The sequence below is a fragment of the Chiloscyllium plagiosum genome, chromosome 16 (assembly GCF_004010195.1).
Source record: "Chiloscyllium plagiosum isolate BGI_BamShark_2017 chromosome 16, ASM401019v2, whole genome shotgun sequence".
Classification (NCBI taxonomy): Eukaryota; Metazoa; Chordata; class Chondrichthyes; order Orectolobiformes; family Hemiscylliidae; genus Chiloscyllium; species Chiloscyllium plagiosum.
The window spans coordinates 47871185-47898869 of NC_057725.1; the positions used below are offsets into that span (position 1 = coordinate 47871185).

At 37.2% G+C, this 27685-nt stretch overlaps 1 protein-coding gene across 5 annotated transcripts in view; it reads left to right on the plus strand.

Annotated features, from left to right (window-relative positions):
- Positions 1-27685, plus strand: part of syt7a (synaptotagmin VIIa) — a 671470-nt gene that overhangs the window by 308383 nt on the left and 335402 nt on the right. For all 5 annotated transcript variants that reach the window (XR_006313964.1, XM_043706001.1, XM_043706003.1 and 2 more), the window contains exon 2: positions 6087-6190. Coding sequence is in view for 4 of the 5 variants with exons in the window: in XM_043706001.1 (XP_043561936.1) it covers positions 6087-6190 (104 nt within the window). In the remaining variant the exon portion in view is untranslated. The remainder of the gene's footprint in view (positions 1-6086; positions 6191-27685) is intronic.

Below are 27685 nucleotides of genomic sequence, written 5' to 3' on the forward strand. Positions count from 1 at the left end.
TCAATAGGAAAGCATTCAAATTTAATTAACCAACTCTGCTATTACTTCATTAATTGTATCGCACTCTATTTTTTAAAACAAAACTTTGAAAATCATAATGGCTCCATCGAGTCCTTGTGCTTCCAAAGGACTACAAAACCTTGGTTCATCATGACTACAATTTGGCGCTAAATAATTTTGCTTAAATATTAATTACAGAAAGTATTTTGTGTTGCATCTTGTTGCATTACTTCTATCCAGTTTGCCTGACACTAATTAATTAAATTGTATAGCATAGGATTATGTTATTGTTTGGTAATCTTCTAGTTCTCTGTTACAACTGCCACATTCAAATAATTTTGAAACAGTCTAGTTAGTATTTCTGTTTTCTCCTCCAACTCTTGGAGATATATGCCTTCAGAAAAAAAAGTGCAGTTTTATCTGCAAGTTCCAACAACTTTTTCTGTCCTACTTTCTCCTCTGTAGGAGCTATATTTTCTTTTTGCAGTTTCTCTACAAACTTCAAGTCTCCAAACTGAGATTAATCCCCTCCATACAGTATTCATGGTGAGCAATAAAATTAGTATTTTCTCCTCCTAATCTGCAGTCCTACCAAACAATGATTTCTTTTTTTTTCTCCGCTACTGAGACAATGAGAGACTTTTCTTTGATATTTTAATATGGAATTTGGTGGGCAATACTTAGACTAATAGAGATGTACAGCATAGAAACAGACCCTTTGGTCCAACTTGTCCATGCCGACCAGATATCCTAACCTAATCTAGTTCCATTTGCCAGCACTTGGCCTCATGTCCCTCCAAATCCTTCCTATTCATATACCCTTCCAAATGCCTTTTAAATGTTGTCATTGTACCGGCCTCCACCACTTCCTCTGGCAACTCATTCCAACCATGTACCACCCTCTGATTTATAGCTTTCCCCTCTCGCCCTAAACCTTTGCCCTCGAGTTCTGGACTCCCCTAGCCCAGGGAAAATACATTGTCTATTTATCCTATCCCTGCCCCTAATGATTTTATAAACCTCTACAAGGTCACCCCTCAGCCTCCAACTGCTCCAGGGAAAACAGGGAAATAGCCCCAGCCTATTCAGCCTCTCCCTGTAGTTCAAATCCTCCAACCCTGGCAATATCCTTTGCCCATCGCTGTGGTGCAATAGCATAGGGCATAAGAGGCTGATGGGGTGGCACGGTGGCTCAGTGATTAGCACTGTTGCCTCAGCGCCAGGGACCCAGGTTGGATTCCAGCTTCAGATGACTGTCTGTGTGGAGTTTGTACATCCTCCCCGTGTCTACGTGGGTTTCCTCTGGGTGCTCCGGTTTCCTCCCACCATCCAAAGATTTGCAGGTCAGGTGAATTGGCCACGCTAAATTGCCCATCGTGATAGGTGCATTAGTCAGAGGGAAATGGGTCTGGGTGGGTTATTCTTCAGAGGGTCGGTGTGGACTTGTTGGGCCGAATTGCCTGTTTTCACACTTTATGGAATCTAATCAAAACCTTTTCTGAACCCTTTCAAGTTTCACAACATCGTTCTGATAGGAAGGAGACCAGAATTGCACGCAATGTTCCAAAATGGCCTTCCCAATATCCTGTACAGCCGCAACATGACCTCCTAACTCCTCTACTCAGTGCTCTGACCAATAAAGGAAAGCATACCAATGCCACCTTCACTATTCTATCTATGTATGACTCCACTTTCAAGGAACTATTAACCTGCACTCCAAGGTCTCTTTGTTCAGCAACATTGCCCAGGACCTTACCATTAAGTGTATAAGTCCTGCTAAGATTTGCTTTTCCAAAATGCAGCACCTCAGATTTATCTAGATTAAACTCCATCTGCTACTCCTCAGCCCATTGGCCCATCTGATCAAGTTCCTGTTGTACTCTCAGGTAACCTTCTTCGCTGTCCACTACACCTCTAATTTTGGTGTCATCTGCAAACTCAGTAAGTATACCTACTATGTTCACATCCAAATCATTTATATAAATGATGAAAAGCAGTGGACTGCAGAAAAGCACTGATCCTTACGGCACACCACTGGTTACAGGCCTCCTGTCTGAAAAGCAACCCTCCACCACCACTTTCTTCTACCCTCGAGCCAGTTATGTATCCAAATGGCTAGTTCTCCTTGTATTTAAATAAATTAGTCCTGCAATTCCCAGCTAAATGACATTAAACATTAGAAATTCTGGGAACAAATTGTGAAACTCCATCACAGATATAAATTAGTGCATGAATCACTGAACCAAATAATTATGTTTCAGGTAAAAAGATAATTAGTTTACATAGTCATATTTCCTTAAAAATGGAGTGTCAGGCAGATAGGATGGTGAAGAAGGCATTTAGTATGCTTTCCTTTATTTGTCAGAGCATTGTTTATAGGAGTTGGGAGGTCATGTTGCGCTGTGCAGGACATTGGTTAGGCCACTTTTGAAATATTGTGTGCAATTCCGGTCTCCCTTCTATAGGAAGGATGTTGTGAAATTTGAAAGGTTCAGAAAAGATTTACAAGGATGTTTCCAGGATTGGAGGGTTTGAGCTAGAGAGAGAGACTGAATACGCTTGGGACTGTTTTCCCTGGACCATCAGAGGCTGAGGGGTGACCTTATAGAGGTTTATAAAATCATGAGTGGTATGGATAGGGTAAATGGACAAGGTTTTTTCCCTGAGTTGGGGGAGTCCAGAACTGGATGGCATAAGTTTAGGATGAGAGCGGAAAGATTTAAAAGGGACCCCAAGGGCAGTTTTTTCACACAAAGGGTATTTAATGTATGGAATGAACTGCCAGAGGAAGTGGTGTAAGTTGGTACAACTCCAGCATTTAAAAGGGATCTGGATGGGTATATGAATAGGAAGAGTTTCGAGGGATATGGGCCAAGTGCTGGCAAATGGGATTAGATTAATTTAGGATATCTGGGTAGCATGGATGAGTTGGATGGAAGGGTCTGTTTCCATGCTGTACATCTCTTTGACTCTATGACTGTACTCGGAGCAGTAGGCTGCAACTGCCTTGTTTTAGATTAGGTTAGATTACTTACAGTACTTACTTCAGCCCAACAAGTCCACACCGACCCGCCGAAGCGCAACCCACCCAGACCCATTCTCCTACATTTACCCCTTCACCTAATACTACGGGCAATTTAGCATAGCCAATTCACCTAACCTGCACATTTTTGAACTGTGGGAGGAAACCAGAGCACCCGGAGGAAACCCACGCAGACATGGGGCGAATGTGCAAACTCCACACAGTCAATCGCCTGAGGTGGTCTCTGGCGCTGTGAGGCAGCCACCGATTGGAAAATCTCCCAGATAATTTAAACAGAGGATTGTTTTTTACCCTGCTGCTAATCTCCATTGCAATATAACATACTTGGTATGTTCCAGACAGAGCAGTAAACTAATTATCTTTTTACTTTAAACACAATTATTTGGTTCTCTGATTCATGCAATAATTTATATCTGTAATGGAATTTCACAAGTTGTTCCTGGAATTTCTAATGTTTAATGTCATTTATCTGTGAACTGCATAAATAATTTATTGAATTAAGTATAGCCCGCCAAGTTTCATATTAAAACTCTCAAAGAAAGGTCACTCATTGTCTAAGTTTTACACTTTTTTTTTTCTCTGACATTGAGATAAATATACATTATCTTGTAAGTATAATTAACCTGCTTTTTTGATTTGCATTTACTTCAGGGAGCATGTGCCAGTTTCTCAATCAGATGTTTACATTTATGCTAACTTTCGGTTTTAGGAATTCAAGTATTATGTTCTAAAATATAAGAAATAAGAACTAGATATTCACAACAAACTATATGACCATAAGAAATAGGAACAACAATCGGCTATTTGACCCCCGAAGCTGTTCTGCCACCTTACACATTGACTTCTCCACCACCTGGTACTACCTGGCTTGCTGTGTTCTTCCAGCTCCCTGCTTATCTACATTCAATAGGATCATAGCTGATCCAACATTCCTCATGTCCCCTTTCCTGCTAACTCCATGTAATCCTTGTGCCCCCTTCTGATCAAAAATCTATCTGTCTCAGCCTTAAATATACGCAATGACTCTGCCTCTATAGACCTCTGTGGTAAGATATTCCAAAAATAATTGTCTGAGAGAAGAAATTTCTCCTCATGTCAGTCTTAAATTGACACCCGTTTGTTCTGAGACTGTATGTTTCAAGGAGATTACCTCTGATTTTTCTCAATTCCATTGAGTAGAATCCTAAATTGTTTAGCTTTTTCTCAAAAGACCATCCCTCCATACCAGGTTCACCCTAATGAGCTTTTTCTGAACCACCTTCAATAAAACAAAATATCTTTCCTTAAATAAGAGTACCAAAAGAGCTGACAGTATTTCAAATGCAGTCTCATTAATACCTTGTAGAGCTGCCGTAATGCTTCTCTACCCTTATACTCGATCCCCCTTGAAATAAGGGCTAATAATCCATTGTTTTTTGGTGAAATTATGTATATCTCAAACTCCTAATACTAACAGATGTTAGCATTCTGATTTTGGGTTTATTTTTAATGAGAAATTTTGCTAGGAATTTCCCTGTCAAACATCCACTCCTAGATAACCCAAACAGCAAAAACCACCAGTTGACAAACCTAAATACAAATTTGGTGAAGTTGACTTGGCTTTGAGGGCTGATCCTGTGGTTCAGGATTGACAGGTTGCATACCATCCTGCCTGAAATTCTTTCAGGAATTCTCACAGTGAGTGGACACGTGTTTGAATTCATTCTAAGATGTGGACAAAAGCATGGACAAGGTCAATGATTTACTGATTGTCTCTTTTGAACAGCTGCAATCCTTGCCATGTTGCACACACTCAATCATGTTAATTGGGAAATTAATGAAATTGACCAGTGACAATTAGGAGCATGCAATATATATGTCCAAATCAGAGATCTAGAAAGACAACTGATGGTGTGAGGCAAAAGGAAGTCACATGGTTGTAATAATACAGAACATCAAAGAAATTTTGATGCCAAAATGAGAGATTTAAATTTAAGCACAGGATGGTTAAAAGCCAGTTCTGGTCTATGAGAACAGGAATAAATTAGTGAGCTAGTCTTACCATTGGCTGCGATACAGCTAACGTCATTTTTAATCAATTGAAATTGACAAAGCTTAGGGAATGTAAAGGTGGTCAAATAAATATTGGAAGTGTTGAGTCTGAAGTTGGCAAAGACATATTAAGAATTTCAACATTACACGAGCTGAAGGACGAGTGAAACTGTTGTGATTGAAGTAAGCCAAAACAGACAGAGAATGCTGAAGAGAGACAAGCAAAGTTAATGTTTTGAATCCAATATAACACTTCTTCAGAAGAGTTGTGAAGAAGTGTCGTACTGGACTTAAAATGTTTAATCTCTTTCTTTCTCCATAGATGCTGCCAGACCTTCTGAGTTTCTCTGGCATTCTGAGTTTGTTTCAGAGTTCTAGAATCTGTGGTATTTTTCTTTTACTGAAGTAAGTTGAATTGGTTTTGGGTTTGGAAGCTCAGCTTGACATCAAATAGGATACAGATGCATCTTAATCTGCACTTCTAACGTTAATTGCTGATTCCCAACAAGCTTTCTGAGTTTTGTTTATAAACTGAAAATAAGTCTCAATCCAACTGATAATATTCTGAGTATGTACTTGACAAGTTACAGCCTTGCCTTATAATGATTCAATATGAAAGATCAAGTGCAAATGTCCTTATCATTGCTAATGCTATGTATGTTTACAAATATTCTCAAAACTCGCTAAATATTGTCAGATGTGATTGTAAATTTAGATGACAGCAAATGATAATTTAAGTTTTAATCTAAAAATTAAATTTTTAGATTAGTAATAAACTAGTAATAAAGTAGTTTATTAGTAATAAACCTAAACACAAAATGTGCAGAACATGACGATGTGTGATATATTGGTTAATTGATTGTGTCCTCCAGGCAAAAGGTTAACTTAAAGGAAATCTTGCATTAACTTAATGATGATGCATTATATATTGATTCCTTGTGCTCAATTGTTTTGTTGTTGTTAGTTTCTCGACTTTTGGACTAATGTGTTCATCTTCCTCGTTTTCTGACAGATTCGTTCACCCTGGATGTGGCTCTTGTGTCGGCAGCTGTGGTAATTTGTCTTGCTGCAATGGTTGCCATGTGTGGGATCTGCAAATGGTGTCAGCGCAAATTGGTGAGTTTAACTTGTTGTGTTGTAACAACAGCTTAGTTGATTGCAAAAGCATGTCGTGCACTGACAAATATCTCCTCTGTCACCTTGCAATGTACAGCTGGAGAGAGACACCTATTTCTTTTCTCCATACTTTCAGATTTCAAACAAAGAATAAACCAAGTATGAATCATGAAAATTACTTTCCTCATTTTCTGGTTGCTACTAACATTTATGTCTCCCTAATTCATCCATGATTATCATTTGAAACTTCAGTGGATTCAATGACTAAAGCTGTGTACGAATGGTTTAAAATTCTGATCATAAGATTCATTAAGTTATGCATTATGTGGATAGGATGCAAGTGGGCCAACTTAATCAATAAGTCCAAATGAGGATGACTTCAATCAAAGTAATTATGTTTGTATAATCTACTTTGCCTTCATTAATGTAGATATTCCTTTGCAACAGAACACTACTCCATTTACTTCGCAAACTCAGGATATATGGAAGGCTGCTTTGGACTGAGATGAGGAGAAATCTTTTCCCTCAAAGATGGTAAACCTGTGGAACACCACCACAGAAGGTTGTGGAGGCCAAGTCACTGAATATATTTAAGAAACATATCAATAAATATCTCATGACTAAAGTTGTCAAGTGGAATAGGAAGGCAGTGGAGTTTGCAGTTGAGATACAGGATTAATATAATCACATTGAATGGCAGATCAGGCTTTGTGGGCCAGATGACCACAACCTACTTTCTATCAATACGCTTTGTCAGTGTCATTCAGTTCATAGCACTTTTTTGCTACCCTACAGTGTTAACAAATTAGCAATGCTGATATTGTAATACTGAAGGAAGTCTGCATTGTTAAAGACAGTGTTCATTAAATGAGACACCATTGCAATCCAAAAATTATATTAATTATTTTCCTGACTTGTCCCGACGTGGGTCAAAAGCAGGATAACCAAAATTCTCTGTTGTAGGCCTGACATTAGGCTCCCCATTTACAAGGTTTAATGTCAGTGAATAAGGAACAGAGAAACAGACTTGGTTTATCATGAGCAAGGTTTGGGTGTTAATTCAAATCTGAAGCTCAGTCAGAATGGAAGGGGATAATCCTGAGTGAAATGCGAAGTGTTAATGTAAATTAGGCAGTCTATATTAAGGGAAGAGATGTAAGAGGTGGACTATTGTTTAACATTGTCATTATTGAATAATATTATTTATGCATGCTTCAGACTATAACAGTCTACAATACTTCAGTTTCTTCCTGGGCAATTAACATTATAGACCACATTCTAGCCTGCTTCTGTAACAATATCTTCTGCAAACTTCAGCGAGACAATCAATTAACCCTACAGTTTCAGGAATCTAGTCTTATGGGAAACTGCACCCAAAGCAATGGCTAATATTTGGTATGATTACTATCATTTGTTTGGTAACTGTAAATCTAATCCATATTAACAGCATTATTATTGTTAATGGCAGATCCTCTTAGGATAATTGGTGGACATTTACCAGTTATTGGTTTGTTGTGCATTAATTAGCTAATGATATTAATGTGAAAGGTTAAAAAGAAAGTCTTGTCAAGTGCATATAAATCTTCATAATCAGGTTGGTGTGACACCATAAATGTTACTACACTTATTGTATAACTGTAGTTAAGTGTATCAGATCAATAAAAAGTGAAAGATTGGATGTTTGTTAGTTGGTGTATTTGAATTATTTTGTAACATGTCAGACAGAAATAATATTTTAATAAATTATTTGGTTCTTCTGTCTGCAGTTTAGTTTTTGTCTCCCCCTTTCCTAATGTCCCTCCTTTCATCCCCTAAATATCGTACTGGAACGTTGGGTGCTAAAATAGTTCAAGTCATTCTCATCTCAAAGATTGTCATCAAAGGATAACAACTTTTTATTTGTCATGCTCTTGTATGTATTAATTTGCTCTTATCATCGAGGATATTTGATTTTTTTTTAAACGAGTGTTTCTTCTGTAGATTGCATTTTATATTGATGAGTACTGAAAAATCCTCCTGTTTGAGTAGTCATTTTTTTGGTTTAAATGTAATGCTGCCACTGCATGCATTGGATATGCTAAGAAATGCAGCATGTAGAATGTTTGAAACATTGAACATTGTGCGTTTATAGCAGCTCAAGACAGAAGTGAGGAGAGAAGGAAGAGCAGATGGATGAAAATGATGAATGAGGACAGCAGAATGATGGGAAAGCACAACAAGGAACACGTTGAGAATACTAAAGACAGATTTGCTAGATATGGGAAAAATAGAATGAAGCTCAATTATTTGATAGATGTATCATTTGTGAAGACAGGATTTTTTTTACATTTTGTTAAGTATTTTTGTCCTTACGCCCCCACCCCCAACAATCTTATCAGCATCATAAATTGTTTAACAGACAGAAAATAAATAGTGCTTGAACTTAGCACTGAATTTTCCACAAGAACTTTAACTAACATTGCAGTTAAATTATGTGCTCTCTAGTGCTTGATATAAAATAAATTATTGTATCGTCAGCACTATAAGTCATATAATTTTTTCATCTGAATCAATACAGACATGTTTATCTATGTTTAGGTACAGAAGGAGCACAAGGAACTATTGTCTCTTTGAGGAAAAGGAGGACTGCCAATACTGGAAATTAGAGTCAAGAAGTGTGGTGCTGGAAAAGCACAGCTGGTCAGGCAGCATCCGAGGATCAGGACAATCGACGTTTCGAGCATAAGCTCTTCATCAGGAATGCGAGTTTATGCTCAGAACCTTGAATTTCCTCCTCCTAAGATACTGCCTGACCAGTTGTGCTTTTCCAGTACCACATTTTTTGACATTGCCTCTTTGAAGCTAGCATAACTAGTCAATATGACGCTAAACCAACACTTTGCAGAAAGTTTTTGGGTAGGCTTCCTGACCTGTACTGAGTTATCTATAGCAGTAATGCAGATGTTGCATACCTTTATTGATGCATACCAAAGTTTCTTCAGGTTACTAGGTAGTATTGGGTATTGCTGAGAATTGGGGGGGGGGGGGGTTGCAATTACTTTGGTTGTTTGCAAAAAGCAGAGCACTGACCATTGTTGATTAGTTGCTTCTGACAAAACATGGAATATTGTATCCAACATTAGTTGAGATTCCACAATTGGTCAACATTAATGAACAATATTGAATGTGCTCAGAATTGCACTAACAATCGATTTATGATTATAAATTGGGCTCAATCTGGATTGTTTATGTTTGCTAGAAGCTGCACATATTCATCTTGTCCTTTGCAATGAAAAGGATATGCTCAGGCATTGCATTTTTGTTTTCAAGTTTAAACAGAGGCGCGAGAATAATGTTTGCAAGTGCATTTCCAATGACAAAGTCTTGACTAAATAGAGTCAATTCCTGCCTTTTGTTTTTGGTGGTTAACTCTTCCTTTAGATCATTTAACATGACATTTTCTTGATCAATCAGATGTGAAGGAACCAGTGTTTGTCTGGGGTGGACAAAGTTAAAAGTCACACAAGACCAGGTTATAGTCCAACAGGTTTATTAGGAAGCACTAGCTTTCAGAGCACTGCTCCTTCATCAGGTTAGGTGAGCTACCTGATGAAGGAGCAGCGCTCTGAAAGCTAGTGCTTCCTAATAAATATGTTGGACTATAACCTGGTATTGTGTGATTTTTAACTTTGATCAATCAGAGTTTACTTGCCAGAAAATCAATACCCTTTTCTTATGTGGTATAAATTGTTGCTCCCATTGAAATTGATATTCTTGCGCATGTCTTGATAAATGCAAGTAAAAAAGAAACTTCAAAAGCATGTCTCTTTTTCTCAGCAATATTAAAGTTACTTCTCCTTGAGTTTGCCTGTTGATGATTTCTGAGATTTACTGCAGCTTTAAAGATTTTGAATTGAATAATTTAATGCCTTTTACAGATCCTGTCCAAAGAAACATAAGGAGAAGTCTCTGGTCAAGGAAGTCTCTATGAAATTATATCAGTGCCATATTGCATTTAGTGACTAGACTTACAATAAAATGTCCCATTGGTGTTTCACAGGACCATTATAAAAGTATGACACAAGCACCAAGACAGAGAAAGAGAGAGACAGACACATTGAGGCTTTAAATGAGCCTGGAAATCTTTTTTTGTTTAGGTTTGAAGGAGGATTCTGCAGTTCAACCCTCACCACGAAAATTGAAGTTATATGACTGTGAAAAGGATAAGTAAGGAAGCTGTTGGGAGCAGAGAGGTGCTCTGGACTGGTTCCAGGAAAGTGAAAGATCCACATAAGGGACAGTAAAGTATAATCATGATGGAGAATTTTTAGTCAGTTTTAATATGTTAAAACTTCAGAAGCTTTTTTTATGGCCTGGAGTTGAAGATGCCTAGAAAAAATGTTTGGGCAATGTTTATTTTCATTTGTTTGTTACAGAAAAGACTTAAGATTTGGAACCTTTTTGTATATAGTTTAATAGGTGTTTGTTGGCTATCTTATTAATTATCTCAGTCATTGGAAATTCAAATATCATTTTAAACTTTAACTAACTCTAATGGAATTGCAACACTATTAGTCTGGATGGCAACATAAATAGGCTTTACGAAAGTGAAGTTAAGAGGTGGAGAGATTTAAGGATGGAAGTCCTAAGCTTCATGATCAGGCAGCTGAAGGCCTCAAATAATGAAGTGACTCAAATCCTGGTTGTTTAAGGGGCCTGAATTAAAATAAATCAAATATTCCAGAGGGTTATGGGATCGGAGGCAATTACAAAGATAGGGAGGGGTGAGTTATTTGGGAAAAGACGAATGTTAATTTTAAAATCAAGTTATTTATTAGCCAAGAGCTGATAATGGTCACTAGTACGAGTTTGATGAGTGAACAATTTTACTTCGTGTTAGGATACATTACAACATACAAAAACAGTAGTTATTGGAAAAACTCAGCAGGTCTGGCAGCATCTGTGAAAAGAAATCAGAGTTAGGGTTTCGGGTTGGTTGGCTCTTCCTCAGAACAGGAAGAGTCACCATACTGAAAATGTTAACTTTCTGGATGATCTCAAACATGTGGAAGATAGAATGTAAGAGGCCAACAAGGAGTTCATGAGAACAGTGCAGTCCAGAAATAGCAAAAGCAAAGACAAGAATTCAGTAGGATCTTTTGTGAGAGAAATGGTTGATGTTTCTTCGCAATAGTGGGGAGGGGATTCAGACGGAATTCAAAATGTTGACTCTTTCTCTCTCTACAGATAGGTTTCTCCAACACTTTTGCTTATTTTTGATTTCCAATATCTACAGTATCTTGCTTTTTGTTTTGGATGATCTTTCCGCTGTTGAGCTGTGACAAGAACAGAATTAGGCAGTATTCCATGCTTGTTTTGGAATTGGTGGTCTTGGAAAGTGGCATATACAGCAAACATTTTATTAACTGCACCTATGGGACCAGGTTGATCAAATATTCCAGATAATTGAGGTTCACATTAATCTATATGAAAACACACACCTTAAGTAACAGCAACCTAATGCAGTGGGTATACGCATTCCTGTTATACTTTATTTACAGTGTAAATCATTTAAATAATAATACATTATCTTAAATAAAACTTACCAGCAGAGAGTCTTCTGACTTGCACTCTCAACTAACTACAGTACTCTGACATCATGGAGAATAAGATAATACAGTAAATTTCTGATATTTCAGGTATATATTTTTTTCCAGTTTATTGAGAGTGCTGGTTCATAAGCTGCCAGGTAAAACAAAGTTTGCTATATATGTGATTAAAAAATTCATCTCAAATTGGATAAGAAGGTTTCAATCAGATCACATGAGGTAAAAATGATTGCCATCAAATAGATGTGGAAACTCTAATGAATCTCCCTGTCTTCAGGAGAAGAGTGAAAATTAGAGAATGGAGTTTCAAAACTTGGATAATAAGTTAGGGGAAGGACTGAATAATGGAAACCAATCTTTATTCACTTATTAAAATTTATACTTACAGAGATACATGGCACAGTTTGCACGTTCAACCATCAACTAAAGATCAATTTTGACAAAGCCATGTGAGAAACTTGTTGTTAGGGATATGATGATTTTGATCAGAGATGAACAAAAAAAAACAAGCCCGTGAGGGAGGCCCATACTGTTTAGGCAGCGATAAATCATAATGTTTTGTCACTCAGCTGTGTAAGCTAATGTTTATCAGTACTGCATCATCCGTTCCATCTCCATCACTGAGGTTGCAAGAAGGATCATTGCCACAATTTTGTTTCAGTAATCCATTTATCCTCACGTAAGTGAACAATCTGTTCTGTAATAGAGAATGCAGAAACAAATTCTGCCCGTAGGTTAGATTTCAGTGCCATTATAGCATCTTTTGACCTTTTACTGTGATTGCTAGAGTAACCACATTTTTTTCTTTGTGGGGAATTTGGAACGGTGGAATGACGCTCTAAAAGCCAGGTCTAATTTATATTTGAATAGTCCCCATAAATTTGCATCTATTTCAATACAATCAGATTAAGTTCGCCATTTGGGAAAGGAATCCAAAGTCTCAGGTCTAGACAGAATCCATAAATGAAATAAAACTTATGAGTACAAAGTAGAAATTGGCTGCTGTATTTTTTCACATGACAATAGTGGTTACCATTTGAAACTTCAGTGGCAATGAAACAGTTTTGAGTGTCCCAAAAATATGAAAGTAACAACAGCAAAGTAAATTTATTCTTTCTTATACAAAAATAGAAATTGCTGGATAAGCAAAGCAACTCTGGCAGCATCTGTGGAGAGAAATCAGTATTAATGTTTTGGGTCAAGTGACTGTTCTTCTTTTCATGGGTTAGACTGTCACAACTCTCAGATCACATACAGCTCAGGTGCTTAGTGTGAACGCATCAATCTTAGATCAAGGTGATTAGGTTTTCGTTTGCCAAGATGGCTTTTAATAAGTTGAATTATTGTTAGTTGTTCTTAATCCAAGCTTCCTGTCCCCAAAGTATTTCATAATAGTGGTGTAGTTGAAATATCATTTGTCTAAGGTTGAAAAAATTTGAAATCAATTCAATGTATGTCTAGAGCAAGTATGGTTAATGTTTCGGGTCCAGGGGCCCTTCTTCAGGACTGATTGTAGCTAGAGAAAGGTTGATAGATATACTGAAGATGGGATGGGAGAGTGGTGAAGATGGAGCCTGGAATAAGGGAGAACAGCTGTTAGGCAGACAAAGGAAATGCCTACCCTTGTCCCCAGTCAGTAATTGTCTAAAAGTGAGCATGAGCTGAATTACAAGGAGAGCTAGTACACATTTGTTGAGGGAAGTCCTGTTTTACTTGATACAGATTTCTGATGAGTTAACAGAGGGTTATTGAAAGTGATGTAGTTCATATTGTGTAGTGACATTTAAAACTCAATTAATGATGCACCAAATATCAACCTTTTTAATAAAACTGATGTCCTTGGGATAAAAGGCAAAGTGGAATCATGCATACAAAATTTGTTTAAATATCGAAAATCAAATTGTGAGGAATGGTTATTTTTCATACGGAATAAAGACATACAGTGGAGTTCCTTGAGGTTCAGAACGCGAATGTAATTTTGAAAGATATTATAATTTGGGTTTTGAGTGCAAGGTACAATTTCAAAATTTGCAGATGACATGAAAATTGGAAGTGTAATTAACAGTGTATAGCTTGAAAGAAAACAGCCTGAAATTCAATGAAAAATGAAGTGATGCTTTTTGGTTGAGAGAATGAAGAAAGAGAGATCTCTTGGTAAATAGTTTTAAAGGGTGTGCAATAAAAGAGAGGCCTTGAGGTGTATACAACCACATATTTGAATTTAGTAGGACGAGTTAACAAAATAGTTCATTTAGAATGAAGGACCTTATCCTTTATAAGTAGAGACATAGAGCACAAAAGCAGGACGCTTATACTACATCTAGTTGAAACAACAGTGTTGCAGCAGATGGAGTGCTATATCCAATTCTGGGTACCAGGTTTAGGACAGGTATAAAGGCTTTGGAAAAATTAAAGAATAATTTCATCGATTAGGGTTGGTAGTTTCATGGTACACTAATGCAGAAAATAAAAAGAGGTGTTGTAAATCACCAAGGGTTAAGTAAATTAAGAGAAATTATTTCCAAAATTTGACATGTTAATAGCTAGAAGACAGACTTGTGGTAACTGGTAAAACACCTAGAGGCAACATTAGTGGTTGGAATATGGTCAAAGTGGTGGAAACCGATTTATCTCTTGCTTTCAAGAGGCAGTTAGATAATACTTGGAGAAAAATAAGTACTGGGACAGGCAGTGGGAGTTGTAGAGTGGAACTAGCAGGAATGCTGCTCAACAAAAGCCAATACTGACCTAAAGAACCAAATGGCCTCCTGTACTTTAATGTTCCAAGATTCACACTGATATTACTTTTCAGTTCATTACTCTCCAACACACACTCACTGTTCTCCCTTGACTCTCACAGCTGCTGGTAATGCTCATCTACAGCAGGTAGCAGTTTTTAATTCATTCGAATATATTTTCAAGTAGGAACAAGGGAAAATAAGGGAATGGTGTTGATTTTAATTCATAAAGCTGAATTAAGTTGGAATCATTGCCTCTTTGTGTAAGTAAAATGGACACATGATATCTGAGAGACCAAAGATGTGATCACTGAGAAACCAGATACTTGATTTTCAATTGTCAAAGTGTTAGGATTAGTACACGTATGCTGCTATAACTTCAAAAGGAAGGAAGGGACTAGCCTCTAAATAACTGTCACTTAAGCCTAATAGGCTGGGAAGGGTCAGAATACAATTTGGAAACAGTACAGCAGCCAACATGAATAACCTGGTCTACATCCCTCAGGTGTAATGTGACAGCTACCAAGTCATGTTTTGCTGGGCGTTTACCCACTTGTTTGTGCTGTGAAGCAGCTGCCTTGCAGATCTTCTACCTCATTTTTGTAACACAGTGGCAAGCTAAGTGTCAGGTCCCATCTGCCTTTGAGGAATGGGCACAGGAGTCAGTTCCTGCCTGTTGGCCATGCTCATTTCACTAATTCGATGCTGAACGCACCTCCTGCCCAATTAGATGATCTGCATTGGAAACTATCATTGCATCAACTAAAGGAATGTTGGATTTTATTTCTATGGGACTGTTCGATAAAACTGAAGAAGCGATAATGTAGTTTTACATGACCTTGTCAAACTGTAACTTGATTATAACATTCAGTTTTGGGCTGCAAAACTCAGGAATCTGATTATATTTTTGAAGAAGCTTCCAAAGTATTAACAATCTATGGATGACATTTATATGGACTTGCAAAAAGCTGCTGAATAAACCCTACTTAAGAGAAGATTAGCTAAAGTTGAATCCATGGAAAAGAAAGCAAATAATTGACCTGTTAAATAAATAAGCTCAGTGGTTGGAGACTGAGAGTAAGGATAGTGAGTGGATAATCCAGTCGGCAGGATGTGACAAGTGTGGATCCACAAGGATTTGCCTTGGGGCCTCAACTGTTCTAATATTAATTAATATTATTAAGGTGAAATGAAGAAGTCCATCATCCAAATTTTCTTGGCACAAAGATACTGTGTAGGTGGATGCTTAAGATCACAAAGGGGTGGTGATAAGTGAACGAGAGAAACTGTGACAAGTAGAGGTCATCACTACAAATCTTAAAAAAAAGATAGTCCAGCATTCTTTCTAAATGGTGAGAAATAGGAATTTGAATTACATTGGTGTCCAGGTGCATGAATGTCTAAAATGAGATCAAAAGGTCTTATGGAACATTGCCTTTTATATCTAGAGAAGTTGAAGACCAAGGAAGTAGAAGTTATGCCCTGCTAGGTACAATAAAACTATTTTCTTTGTTCAAAAATCTGGAATGAAAGGTTATTAAAAATACGTCTTTAGGAGTGTAATCAAGAACCATTTTATTCTGATTCATTAACTTCTAAAGTTTTGAAAAATAACCTGAAGATTCTGGCTCAGTTGAAATGTTCAAGACAGATTGTTTATTATTTGAGTGTATCAAAGGAAATGGAGCAAAGGCAGGTAAATGGTGTTAAGCAGCAGGCAGCCATGATCTTGTTGAATGCCAGAACAGGGTTTGATTGACCTTGTCGTTTTTCAGTGTTCTTTCATTCTAATTCCAATTCATATTTTTTGTGGGAAAAATGATAGATTTGCCTCCATAACATAATTCAAGCTGGAAATGACAGTTCACTGCTTTGAAGGTTACAACTTTGAGAGTTAAAACTTTATTAGGTCAGTGAAAAATGTAACATTTTAACATTGCAGTATCAAACTGCACCACAAGAGGACACCACAAGCTTTACAAAGTTTATTAACAATGCCAAGATCAGCACTTAGCCACAGTGACATTCCAAATATGCCTGCTGTCTGCAAGGATATTGATATTATTTACATTGAGATGGTGGTAACAGCTTTTGTACTTAAGAGTAATTGAGTAACAGTGTAACAGAAGGCAACCTAGCTGACAACTAATTATTGAGTAACAAAAGTTCAGTGAAAGTGACATATTTCTATAATAACTATCTTACTTGCCATCTTATTTTCTACCAGAGCTAATATCATTAAAGGAATAGTTGACCTGGACCTGGACAATTTAACCTCACTTATAAACAGAGTCCATTTTCAAATCTTTCAATCAGTCACGTTACAAAGTGAGTCTGATCAATTTACAGCATGAATGCTATGAATACTGTAAGAATGATAAGATATAATTACAGCAAGTTATATAATCTAGCTATGGAATTGGGGTAGATAGATATACATGCTTTGTATCTCCTATTAACATTACCTAATGTGGGCAATTATTTATTTTTGTTAATGGAAAACCTTTAAGCAGAGCAATTTAAGATCCTTATTGAAATGTAGCAATGTAGTTGGGAAAATATTAATTTCTCTTCACTCAGCCATTCACTTCTTGAGAGTTGAATTATGAGCACTTTCATGGCCTTAATGAGTTTGGTTAACCTTGTACAGCAGGAGGTCTCCAGTTCAACAACCAATCCCGACAGTGGTATAAGGATCACAGTTGCTTAATAGTTCAGAAGGTTCACTTCAATCAGTGTTCCATCTGCTGATTGCTGTTTAGAATGGTGCATATGGGTCTACATGGGTGTGGCATGTGTGTGCAGCTATCTAGTGAGGGCAAATATCAGCTTAGTTGTAATGTCTCCTCGGTGTTTCAGGAAATGTATGAATAATGGTACCTGAAACAAACAATAGACAACAATGATCAATAATGGAACCAGTTCCAACAAGGAAGTAGCATTATTTCTGAAAGGAAGAGAAGAAACTTGGCAATTGGCAATTTTCTTGGAAATTCGGAAGTTAGCATTTGCAAAACACATTATCATGAGTTGTTATTACACAGTAAAGACGTGTTTAAGTCAAAATTCTGAAAAGATCATTTGTATTTTCCCAGACCCATAATTGAATAAATGACAGAAACTAACCTCTACTAGCATTACCAATAATTATTCGTTAGTAGCATGGCACATTCCAGTGTAGCAAGTTCTGAGAGTGGATAATAAGTATTGGTAACAGGTCTCCACTGGAGAGATCCTCTTATTTCTACCTCTTTTCATTCCATCTATTGGAGAAACCTGACCTTTCTTTTTCCCACCTTTTGCAATATTTGTGAGATCTAGCATTTGATAGCATAGGTTTCAAACGGGAGACTCGCTAATGGAATATCCCAACCACAGTCCTTATTATGTTAATTCATAGTGCTACCTGGGACAAGAACAGTTGGCAACTTGAATGAATAATTTATTTATTGTCACATATATGTTGAAGATATAATGAAAAGTGTTTTGTTGCCATAGTCCAGTGCCATTTTGAGGTACAGCTGCCAGATGAAGTGGCAGAGGCAGTACAATTATAACATGTAAAATACATTTGCTTGTACATGGATAGGAAAGATTTAGAGACAGATGGGCCAAAAGCAGAAAAATGGGACTAGTTCTATTTAGGAAGTCTAGTTGGCATAGAAGGGTTGAGCCGAAGAGCCAATTTCCATGTTGAATGTCTCTATGGCTCCTTCCAAACCTATAACCTGTACTATTTAGGTGGGCAAGGGCTGCAGGTACATCACCCCTCGCAAGTTCCCCTCAAAGTCATACATCTTCGTGACTTGGAACTTTATTGATGGACCTTCATGCTCAGTGGGGCAAAATCCTGGAACTCCCTCTCTAACTGTATTGTGAGACTACCTACACCAAATGAACTGCAAAGATTCATGAAATAGCACACCATCACCTTTTCAAGGGTAAATAGGAATGGACAATAAATGCTAGCCCAGTCAGTGAAGCCCACATCCTTGAAATGATGGTGCAAGGCCAAACATGATGTTAATGAGACAAGTCAACAAAGGTTAGGTCACCAAGGACAAAGCTACCACATACATTCAAACACTACCACTTCTAAGTTTTTTTTCCAAACTTCCTGACTTGGAACAATGTTGGCATTCTTTCATTGTTAATGTGTCAAAATTCTGAAACTTCCTTCATAACAATACTGGCGATGTGCCTAAATCACACACAATACAGGGGTTCAAGAATGCAAATCATCACCACCTCAAGCACAATTAGGGATGAGAAACAAGTGCTGGCCTGAACAGCGATGTCCACATCCTGTGGGGAAAGAAAAGGTGTAAATGGCAATCGCAGAATCATTACCAACAATTGCTCATGAAAGTGGATATGATATGAAATTAGTATTGAATCTGTAATACTGTAAGATGCTTAATCAAAATATTCTGTTGCACTTCATTGGAACAGTGAAGAGGCAAGGTATGGAGAGATCATAATGCGAGTAAGCAGAGAATAAAAATGACAGGAAAACAGTTTGTGCTTGGATACCGAATGGAAATTTTCCCTTGTTATTTTCTTCACCTACCTTTTAGTAAAAGCTACAGTTTTTTTAAATTAAAAGCCTTCTTATCTCTCTCACAATAGACAAATACTGGAGTTTGTTTTGCAGTCATTGTTCCATGAAGGGAATCCACAGAAAGACTCATTAGCAATCTGATGACATCTCTTTCATAGTATTCATTGTAGCATGGCCAAGTGTCCATAATGTTTATGCTGTCATTATCATTAAATTAGTCTTACAGTTAGCATGTGATTTATCATTCTATAAATATTCTCTTTTCCATGGGATCATCCAGTTAGCAGGCTGACAGTGCAAACAGTCTTGTAGGACTTGAGTGTGTCCCTTGATATGGACAATACTGCAGCTTTTGGCTAATGAATGTGCTAGATTGGTGAAGAATTAATTAGGGAAAATCATATTTGTTGATATTTAACTTTACCAGTAGCAGTGTTTATGGTGTATTGATCAAGATTCAGACATTTTAGACATTTTAGAAATTATTTTGCTAAGAACATTTTGACAATTAAATTTTACAGATAAAGTAAAGTTGTGATCATTGTGGAAAGGATGGATAGTGAAGTTATCAAGTTGGTATTTAAGACGTGTAAATACTTGTCCGGGGGCATTGTTGGCTGTAAATATTCAGAGAGCCTAACAAAACAGGGAAAGTAATCTTTGGTGGATTATCTCTATATGCAAAACTGTTTGTAGCTCAGTTTGCTCCTTCTCTGGCTTTCTTGTCATGTCTTGTCCTCTATCAATGTTTTTTGTGTATTCCTGAGGCCAACACATGTCAATTCCCCAGCTGCTCCAGGCTGCACATGGTTAACAGCAGGAGTGCAAGATAAATGAATTCCATGACTACTTTGCCATTGCTGTGCTACAATCTGACAATTACATTAAGATTAGAGAACAAGGCATGCTGAATTACTTTGAAGCTGACTGAACTCAGTGGGTCTTTCAAAATCAGTTTCCTACCTTCATGGCCCTTGCCCAACACTCTTTAATAGCCTTTCACAAATGGGTTTGCAACATGAAATATAAATGAACCATTCAGGCTCCTGATGCCGGATTTTCCACTGGCACCTAGGTTGACAGGACAGACCCACTGTGCCTATATCCCTACACTGAGGAGAAGGCAGATGGTAGTGGTACGATCAAGTTCTGTTGCAAACTAGTATTCTCTGACTCAACACATCTTTTAATGAGCAAAGGACGATGGTAACTGGTTGATACATTGCAAATTAACAAGAAGACCGCTATGCTGGATGATTTTAGGTTTTCAAATAAATTAGCAGGCATCCTGGGCATTAAATTTAAAGTATTTTTGATCAATGCTTATCTTAATTTCAGCATGCTTACCTTCATCCTGGACAGTGTATCTTTCATACCTTCACATCTCCGGTACTAATGCCTGTATAGAATCTGTCTTCAAAATTCACTATATTTATAAATAAAATCATTTTAGCATTTAAAACCAGAACATTCTGATCAAAATATGTTAACAGCACTATTGTCATTTCAAACATTAGCAATAGGAGCACAAAGAGTCTTGTAGTTTCTTACCATGAAGATCATGATTGTACTTTTGCACAAATTCCAATTGCCTTCCCTTCTCGAAAAGAAAAATTGCTGGAGAAACTCAGCAGGTCTGCCAGCATCCGTGGAGGGAAAGCAGAGTTAACGTTTTGAGTCCAGTGACTCTTCTTCAGTTCCAAAGGATCAGTGGAGTTGAAACATTACCTCTGCTTTCTCTCCACAGATGCTACTAGACCTGCTGAACTTGCAGCACACTGACATTATAACAAAAAGCAAACAATTAAAATAAAATCTCCCAAATGCTGTGATGAAGATTGCAAGTAATTTGACCTCAGGCAAAGGGACCTGCCAAAAGCTACAGTTGGCTTTCAATTTTGTGAGCATGGTGCTCCACCAAGCTTTCATTCATTGAGAACAATACATCAATTTCACTTACTGCGGTCTTCTTAAGTTGAGGTCTTCTTAAGTTGATTTAGGTCTGTACAGATGTCAAACATTCTGTTAGGTTTGGGAATTTTAACAATTCCAGAGCAGCACTTTGTAGGTTCAGTGATAGGAGAAATGACATTCATCAAGCTGGTTGGACCTCTTTCATTATTGGGTGTGTGATATCTTTCTAGATGTGAACAGACACATGGCTTTAGTATCGCTTCACAAGTGGTCTTGAAGCTTCCAGACCCCATAAATAAATTAGAACAATCTTTGCTGAATTCACTCCTGAACTCATGTTTGATTAATATCTAGCTGTTTAAGGTTTATACAAATTCTTCTACTTAGAAATTTTCTTTTTTTTAATGTAGCATTTAATGTTTCCAATATCTACTTTCTCTATATTTTAGTGTTGCCTGTAACCTTCACTTGACGTTTATGTAAATTCCTGTTAGACCATGAAACTGAGTCTTCCAAGTTGGAACACAATGTAGAACAATTTAAAATTGCTGTTTGTAAGCACAGGAAATGTTTGTATGTCAGGTTATTAAAATTACAGCCATATATGAGATAGCATTCTGAAGTGTGAGTGTTCGTTAGTCAGATGTCTGGAAAATCTGATTGTTGTTCATCTTACGAAAGTTCTTCCACATCATTAGTACTGTCATGTGTGAAGACACTTTATTTGGAATCTGTGAAAATATAATTTTTTACCTTAGCGCATCTTTCTGAAATGACCATCCTTTTTCTGTAGTTAAAGCATTACGTGATCTTTTCAAGACATTGTTTGCATCTGAGAGGCTTTTTGACACCACAATGCTGTCAGATTATTGGCATCTTGCACTTTCCCTCCCAAGTGCATCTTTTCTTATTCTTCTTTTACACACTTGTGCTTTTGGAATTGTGTAGGGTCACTGACGGTTTCCCGAGCTAAGGGTTTTGTCATCTCTTAGCATTATCCTGTTCTGTTTATGGACTTCTGTTTCTCTCACCAGCTGTACTGCTTTTTCTAAGATGAAGTCTTCCTTAGACTGCAGCATGACTGATAGGAGTTAATTGACAATATCAACTACAATGTAATCTTGTATTAATTCTACTTTTTGTACCTCTACAGTCATTATCTTGAACCAACCTGTTAAGGTTAGTAATAAAAACATCTGCTAGTTCGCCTAGTTTCTGGTGCTTTTATTGAAATTAAACCTTTCCAGAATCTTGTTTCTCGTCAGGTCGATTTTGAAGGCTTTCAAGACTATTTCACATTTATCTGAGATCTGTTATGATGCTAACTAATTGTACTACTGGACAAGTATGATCCCAAAATAAAACCTGACTTGAAGGGTTTTGTTTTTATTTTTGTTTGATTAGTTGATGTGATTGATTCATCACCAAGATACATTTGCATGAGGGTACAGATTTTCTTCAACAACAGAGCAGAAATTTGTTCCACAAAAAGAATTTAAACCAAACTACAGAGGAACTTCAATTATCCGGCACTCAATTAACCAAATTTCAGATTGTCCAAACAAGATCGCAAAGTCTCAATGTTGGCTAACTGTTACCCGGCATTTGGTTATCTGGCATTCGATTAACCGAGCGAAATACTCCCCGCCATGTCCTTCAAATGATCAAAGTTCCTCTGTATATAAATATGAAAGACAATTGGCAAGATCTAAAATGCACAGAAGAATAAAGTTTCAACACATTTTCTGACACTATCCATTACAGAGACTCTGACCCAGAGAAGTTGCACCTTATCTCAACTCTTTAGGGTTCTCCTTAACTGACTTATGACAGTTGTTTTCGCTTTAGATTCAATTCAGTGAGTCCTTGCCAAACCTGCTGACATGAACTTTTTCACCAATTTCAGATTCTAAACATTCTCAGTTCTAATAATCTGCAGATTGCTCACCAAAGTCTCCTACATGGCAAGTTCCACAAATTGAACATTTCTACTCTGATAACTTATTCCCTAAACTGTTCTGAATCCTTCTCCTTGGAGGGAAAATAAACTTGATACTAAACTCAACACAGGTGTAATCTGAATTGAACTAAAACTTTGAGCTGAATGTTTTTAAAATAAAACCCACCCTAGATTCTTCTCAACCAAAACCAAATCTGAGACGCTTCTGTTATTCTACTTGTCATAAACTTAGCAGATTAAACACCTCACCATCGATGACGGAAGTTTGCAGTTACCTGTTCTCCCATGCAGACTAGATGACTGCTCTGACATATTCTTTTTAAAAGAAAATGGTTTAAAAAAACTACACAACACCCATATGCCATTATGAAATCCAAATTCCAAAATGATAATGTATATAAATTATACACCTTTCATCACAGTTCTCATTATTATGCTGTCTTACAATAACATTGTCTTTCCCTAAGAGTTAAGTGTTCAGATTCATAAAAGTGAAATTCTGTAGATGATGGCAATCTGAAAGGAAAACAGAAAATGCTGGTGAAAGCCAGTAGGTTTGGCAACATCTTTGGAGAGAAATGAGTTCAATGACTCTTCTTTGACACCTATTCTTCAGAATGTGTTCAGCCTGTTCATCTGAAATGTTTGACTCTTAACCTACTTGGTTATAATGCATATGACATGAATGATATCACTACAACAAAATAAAATCAACATTGAGTTATCCTAGTTTCAACAAGCATAGCTGTTGTGAAATCTAATCTTTAATATTTAAATATCTCCAACAATTACAGAGTAAAAGAATTGTTGGTTCAAAAGCAAAGAGTAGACCTCAAAAGCTAAGAAATTTCCCCACTCAAGTTCCAAAAATGTCAAGTTAATTATGTAGTTTTGGGAAAATATAGACACCTTTTGTATACTTTGAGCAAATAAATCTTGCACTTTCAGCAGTCTCACTCTCCTTCAGAAATTATTAAAGTCATCCCCAGTGTAAACTGCTTTCTTTGCACAGAAGCTTATCTTCCTGAAATGTAAGTGACATATTGTTGGATACATCTGCAGCTTAAGTTATGACAAACCTTTGTCTCATTGCAATTCAGTTTAACAATTTCTTTTCATTTGTCATATTTGTGCTCTGTCAGCTTTTTCTATTTGCTAGGTTGGTGTGATGGGAGTATCATCAGGGTCAAACATAGTTATATAAGTTAGAATAAAAAATGGCTAAGTAAGAAATATGGGCATCTATTTTGGTCTATTTACCATAAAGGCAAAGTTCCATCTGAGACAACTCATTAATAAGTAAACAAAAAAAGTAGATTTATGTAGATGAGCTACATCACCAGTGGTGGCCTATGGGTTACTGTCATACTCTTCATAAAAAATAACATACAAAACGAGCACATCACAAAACAAAGATTGTAGTATATTCTGCCATCTAACATTCTAATTATCCACAGCAAACTTGCCTAGAAAAGGTCACAACCAGTCCTGTAACATCAGTAATGTCAGTATGTGTGGAGCATAATCGGCAAAGTACTGATATTTCTTTGCAGGATGTCAGCTGTTTACACAAGGGGGGGTTAATGCCACATAAGATGAATTCTCCAAGATTGAGGTTCACATGACTCAAAGTGATATATATTAATACAGATTGTTGGATGGGTCATTTTCAGGTTGGCAGTATTTAACTCAAGGTCAGTGCTTGGGCCTCAGCTCTAAGTGAACTGAATGCAATATGTTCACAGCCTGTTTATAGTTCGAAGAAAACTGAAGGTAAAATGTGAGGAGATGGAACGTGCAAAAGAGTTTTCAGCTCGTGGCATTTCCTGTCCTGCTATCCAGAGTCCATAGGGATCACAACAGACCCACAACCAAAGAGCTTTATTTGGCTGGGCAAGTTACATCCCCACCCAAACTCAGGCACAAGCTCTGCTTCAGCAGCCCTCCAACATCAGCAGTGGCCAGGATCAGGATAACAAAATATTCACCATATTCTAAGTACTGGAATTCAGGATCAGAAAAGAGCAGAGAGTTGAGGTACCTGGGTGACCTTGAAGCAGAGGGTAGAGGCCAGAGTTTGAGGTGGATGTGCCCATTGTGGAAAGAAAGCTATCTTTCATCTGTCTAGTAGCTATCTCTACAATCTTTTAATGAAAGTGGACACACATTATCAGGTTTGTTCTAACTTATTGATTAATTTATCGGTTATCTTCTGCCTTTGTTTCTTAAATAGCTATGCACAGTATCTGTTTTGACATGTTCATCCAATTTTAAGCCCATCTTGGTAATGTCTCTGTTAAATGTGGAGTTAAGACATTTGTATAATATTTCTGCAATGTGCGCATTCCCTGTGAGTTTATACTGGCTCAAACTTTACAAACTGGATCACTATTCTTATTTCTGATCCAGATCAAATAAAAAGTTACTTATATATTTGACCAGGATATTAAAGGTCAGCTTTCAATGGAAAACTATCTCAACAGACTGTGCAACAAACAATGCAGGCAGCATTGGGGTGAATCATAGTGAAAGGTGTGCCCAACTTTTTGAGGGAAGTAACTGCTGTATTGGAGTAGGTAAGCAAAGTTTAAAGGTGGCATAGCTTCTTGAGAATATATGGAGTTACGGTAAATTGGTGGATAAGGTGCTGGGTGAGTGGAATGGTGAGGGAGTAAGTGTCAGGTGGGTATAAGGGGGTAGAGGGCTAAGTAGATAAGAGTGTGATGTCACTTAGGTAAGGGGCAGGGGTTTGAGGGTGGGTTGAGCAGAGTGTGGTTCAGGTGTCCAGACAAAGGGGTATTGGAGAAGGGGTAGATAATGACTGAGTAATTGAGGTTTCAGCAATATAGTTACACAAGAGTGACAGTAAGTTTTAATCCTCTACCCTTTCCTAGTTTTGGCCCATCAGAATGTCCTGCATAATCACTACACCAGAACAAGCCCTGACTTGCATTTCTCGAGGTATAACTGGTCTTCAACCATCTGGAGACTGGAAGATCTGGACCCAGGTCCACCCCTCATTGGCCTTGTCCCTTTTTTGACTTTTATTTTGTAATTTATGTATTTGTATCTTCCCTTTCATCATCCCCTCATAGTCTGTTTTCTTCTTGTCCTTAGTATATGCAGTTTCAGTTTGCTTCAATTTTGTTTTTTTCTTTTGTTATTCCATAGTATCCTTATTGGCTAGTTTAATATTTTCTGTATGAAGATTTGTTTGTTCTATCTTTTACTGCTGTTTAGCTACTTTGACAGTAAAACTTCTGTTTATTTTCTTTAGTTCTATTCTCATCACCATTAAAATATTTTCTTCTGCGATTTATTATACTGACCTTTGTTTTTCCTGTGTTCTTGTAATTTATAAAAATAGTCATTTCCTGATGTTCACCCAAGCACATTTCTCACATTTGTTCTGGTTCATTTTCCTTTACTAAATCCAGTAATTGTTCTTCTCTTGTTAAAAATCACACAACACCAGGTTATAGTCCAACAGGTTTAATTGGAAGCACACGAGCTTTCAGAGCGACTCCGCTCTGAAAGCTAGTGTGCTTCCAATTAAACCTGTTGGACTATAACCTGGTGTTGTGTGATTTTTAACTTTGTACACCCTAGTCCAACACCGGCATCTTCAAATCTTCCCTTGTTGGTTTTATTAGAGACAGGATAATAGCAAGATTTCTGCACACGTAAATATGCACTCCCTTTGCTACCTGTTCATGCCAGTTTGTTCAGATCTGGTTATAGACTCCCACAATTGTTATTCTATGTTCTTCATTTCTTTCACACATTTGATCAAAATTCATTCCTTCACTTCTCTATTATTCCGTGGTATGCTACTGTTAGTGTAATCCAGCCCTTATCTTTTAATTTGTGTGGAGTCTGTTTCTGTCCCTTGATTCAATCATCGTCACCGCTGGAAGTTTGGCTTCCCCACCCACTTCCTAACCCATTCTAATTGTTCTAAACTGCAAACTTGCCAATCTTGTTCTGTTAACACTGTATCTCCCCATTGTTTCCAGTTCACCTTTCTATTTGGAAGCTGTACAGGCAGTTTCATCAGTTTTAATAGTTGTTACTTCTTTACATTTAACTGTCTTTTTATACTGCTGTTTTATAACAGTTCTAAACTTCACTTCAAGGATGTGTGTCACACGCCAAAGCAACTGAATACAACAGTGGTGACTGAGCGAGGAAACCATTTCCGAAAATAACTTTCTTCTAGTTACTTATTTGATACTAAAAAGCTGTAATACCATTTTTGTAGCTACAAGAGTTTTCCAGTGTCTTGATCTAAGTTGATATCTAAATGCAATTTCCTGGAAGGGATGGCAATCTAAGGGTTTAAAGTATTTACCCATCTTATCAGTATCTGTCATTGCAGCAGATGAGCAAACATGTTAAGAGCATGTGATTCTGTTTCAGTGCAGGGTTTTGAGGATCTTTACCAAACAGAGTACAGTTCCCTTATTGATTTACCTTACTTTTATGGTGTTTTGTTCTCAAAGCTCTTGCAAGCTCTCTAGCAAATTCACATTTTCCAATGGGACAATAAAATTAAAGGAAAATTTCTGTCATGTAACCTAGAGCAAACAGTGTCACTGCCCAACAGTACTGTTTCTGTTTGAAATAAATTCCTTAAATAAATGAGTGGATTTGCTATGTGCAATCGATTGCTGTCATGCTAGTTCTGGCACAATGCACAGTTCTGTTTACATTCAAAGGCACATATAGGTCTAT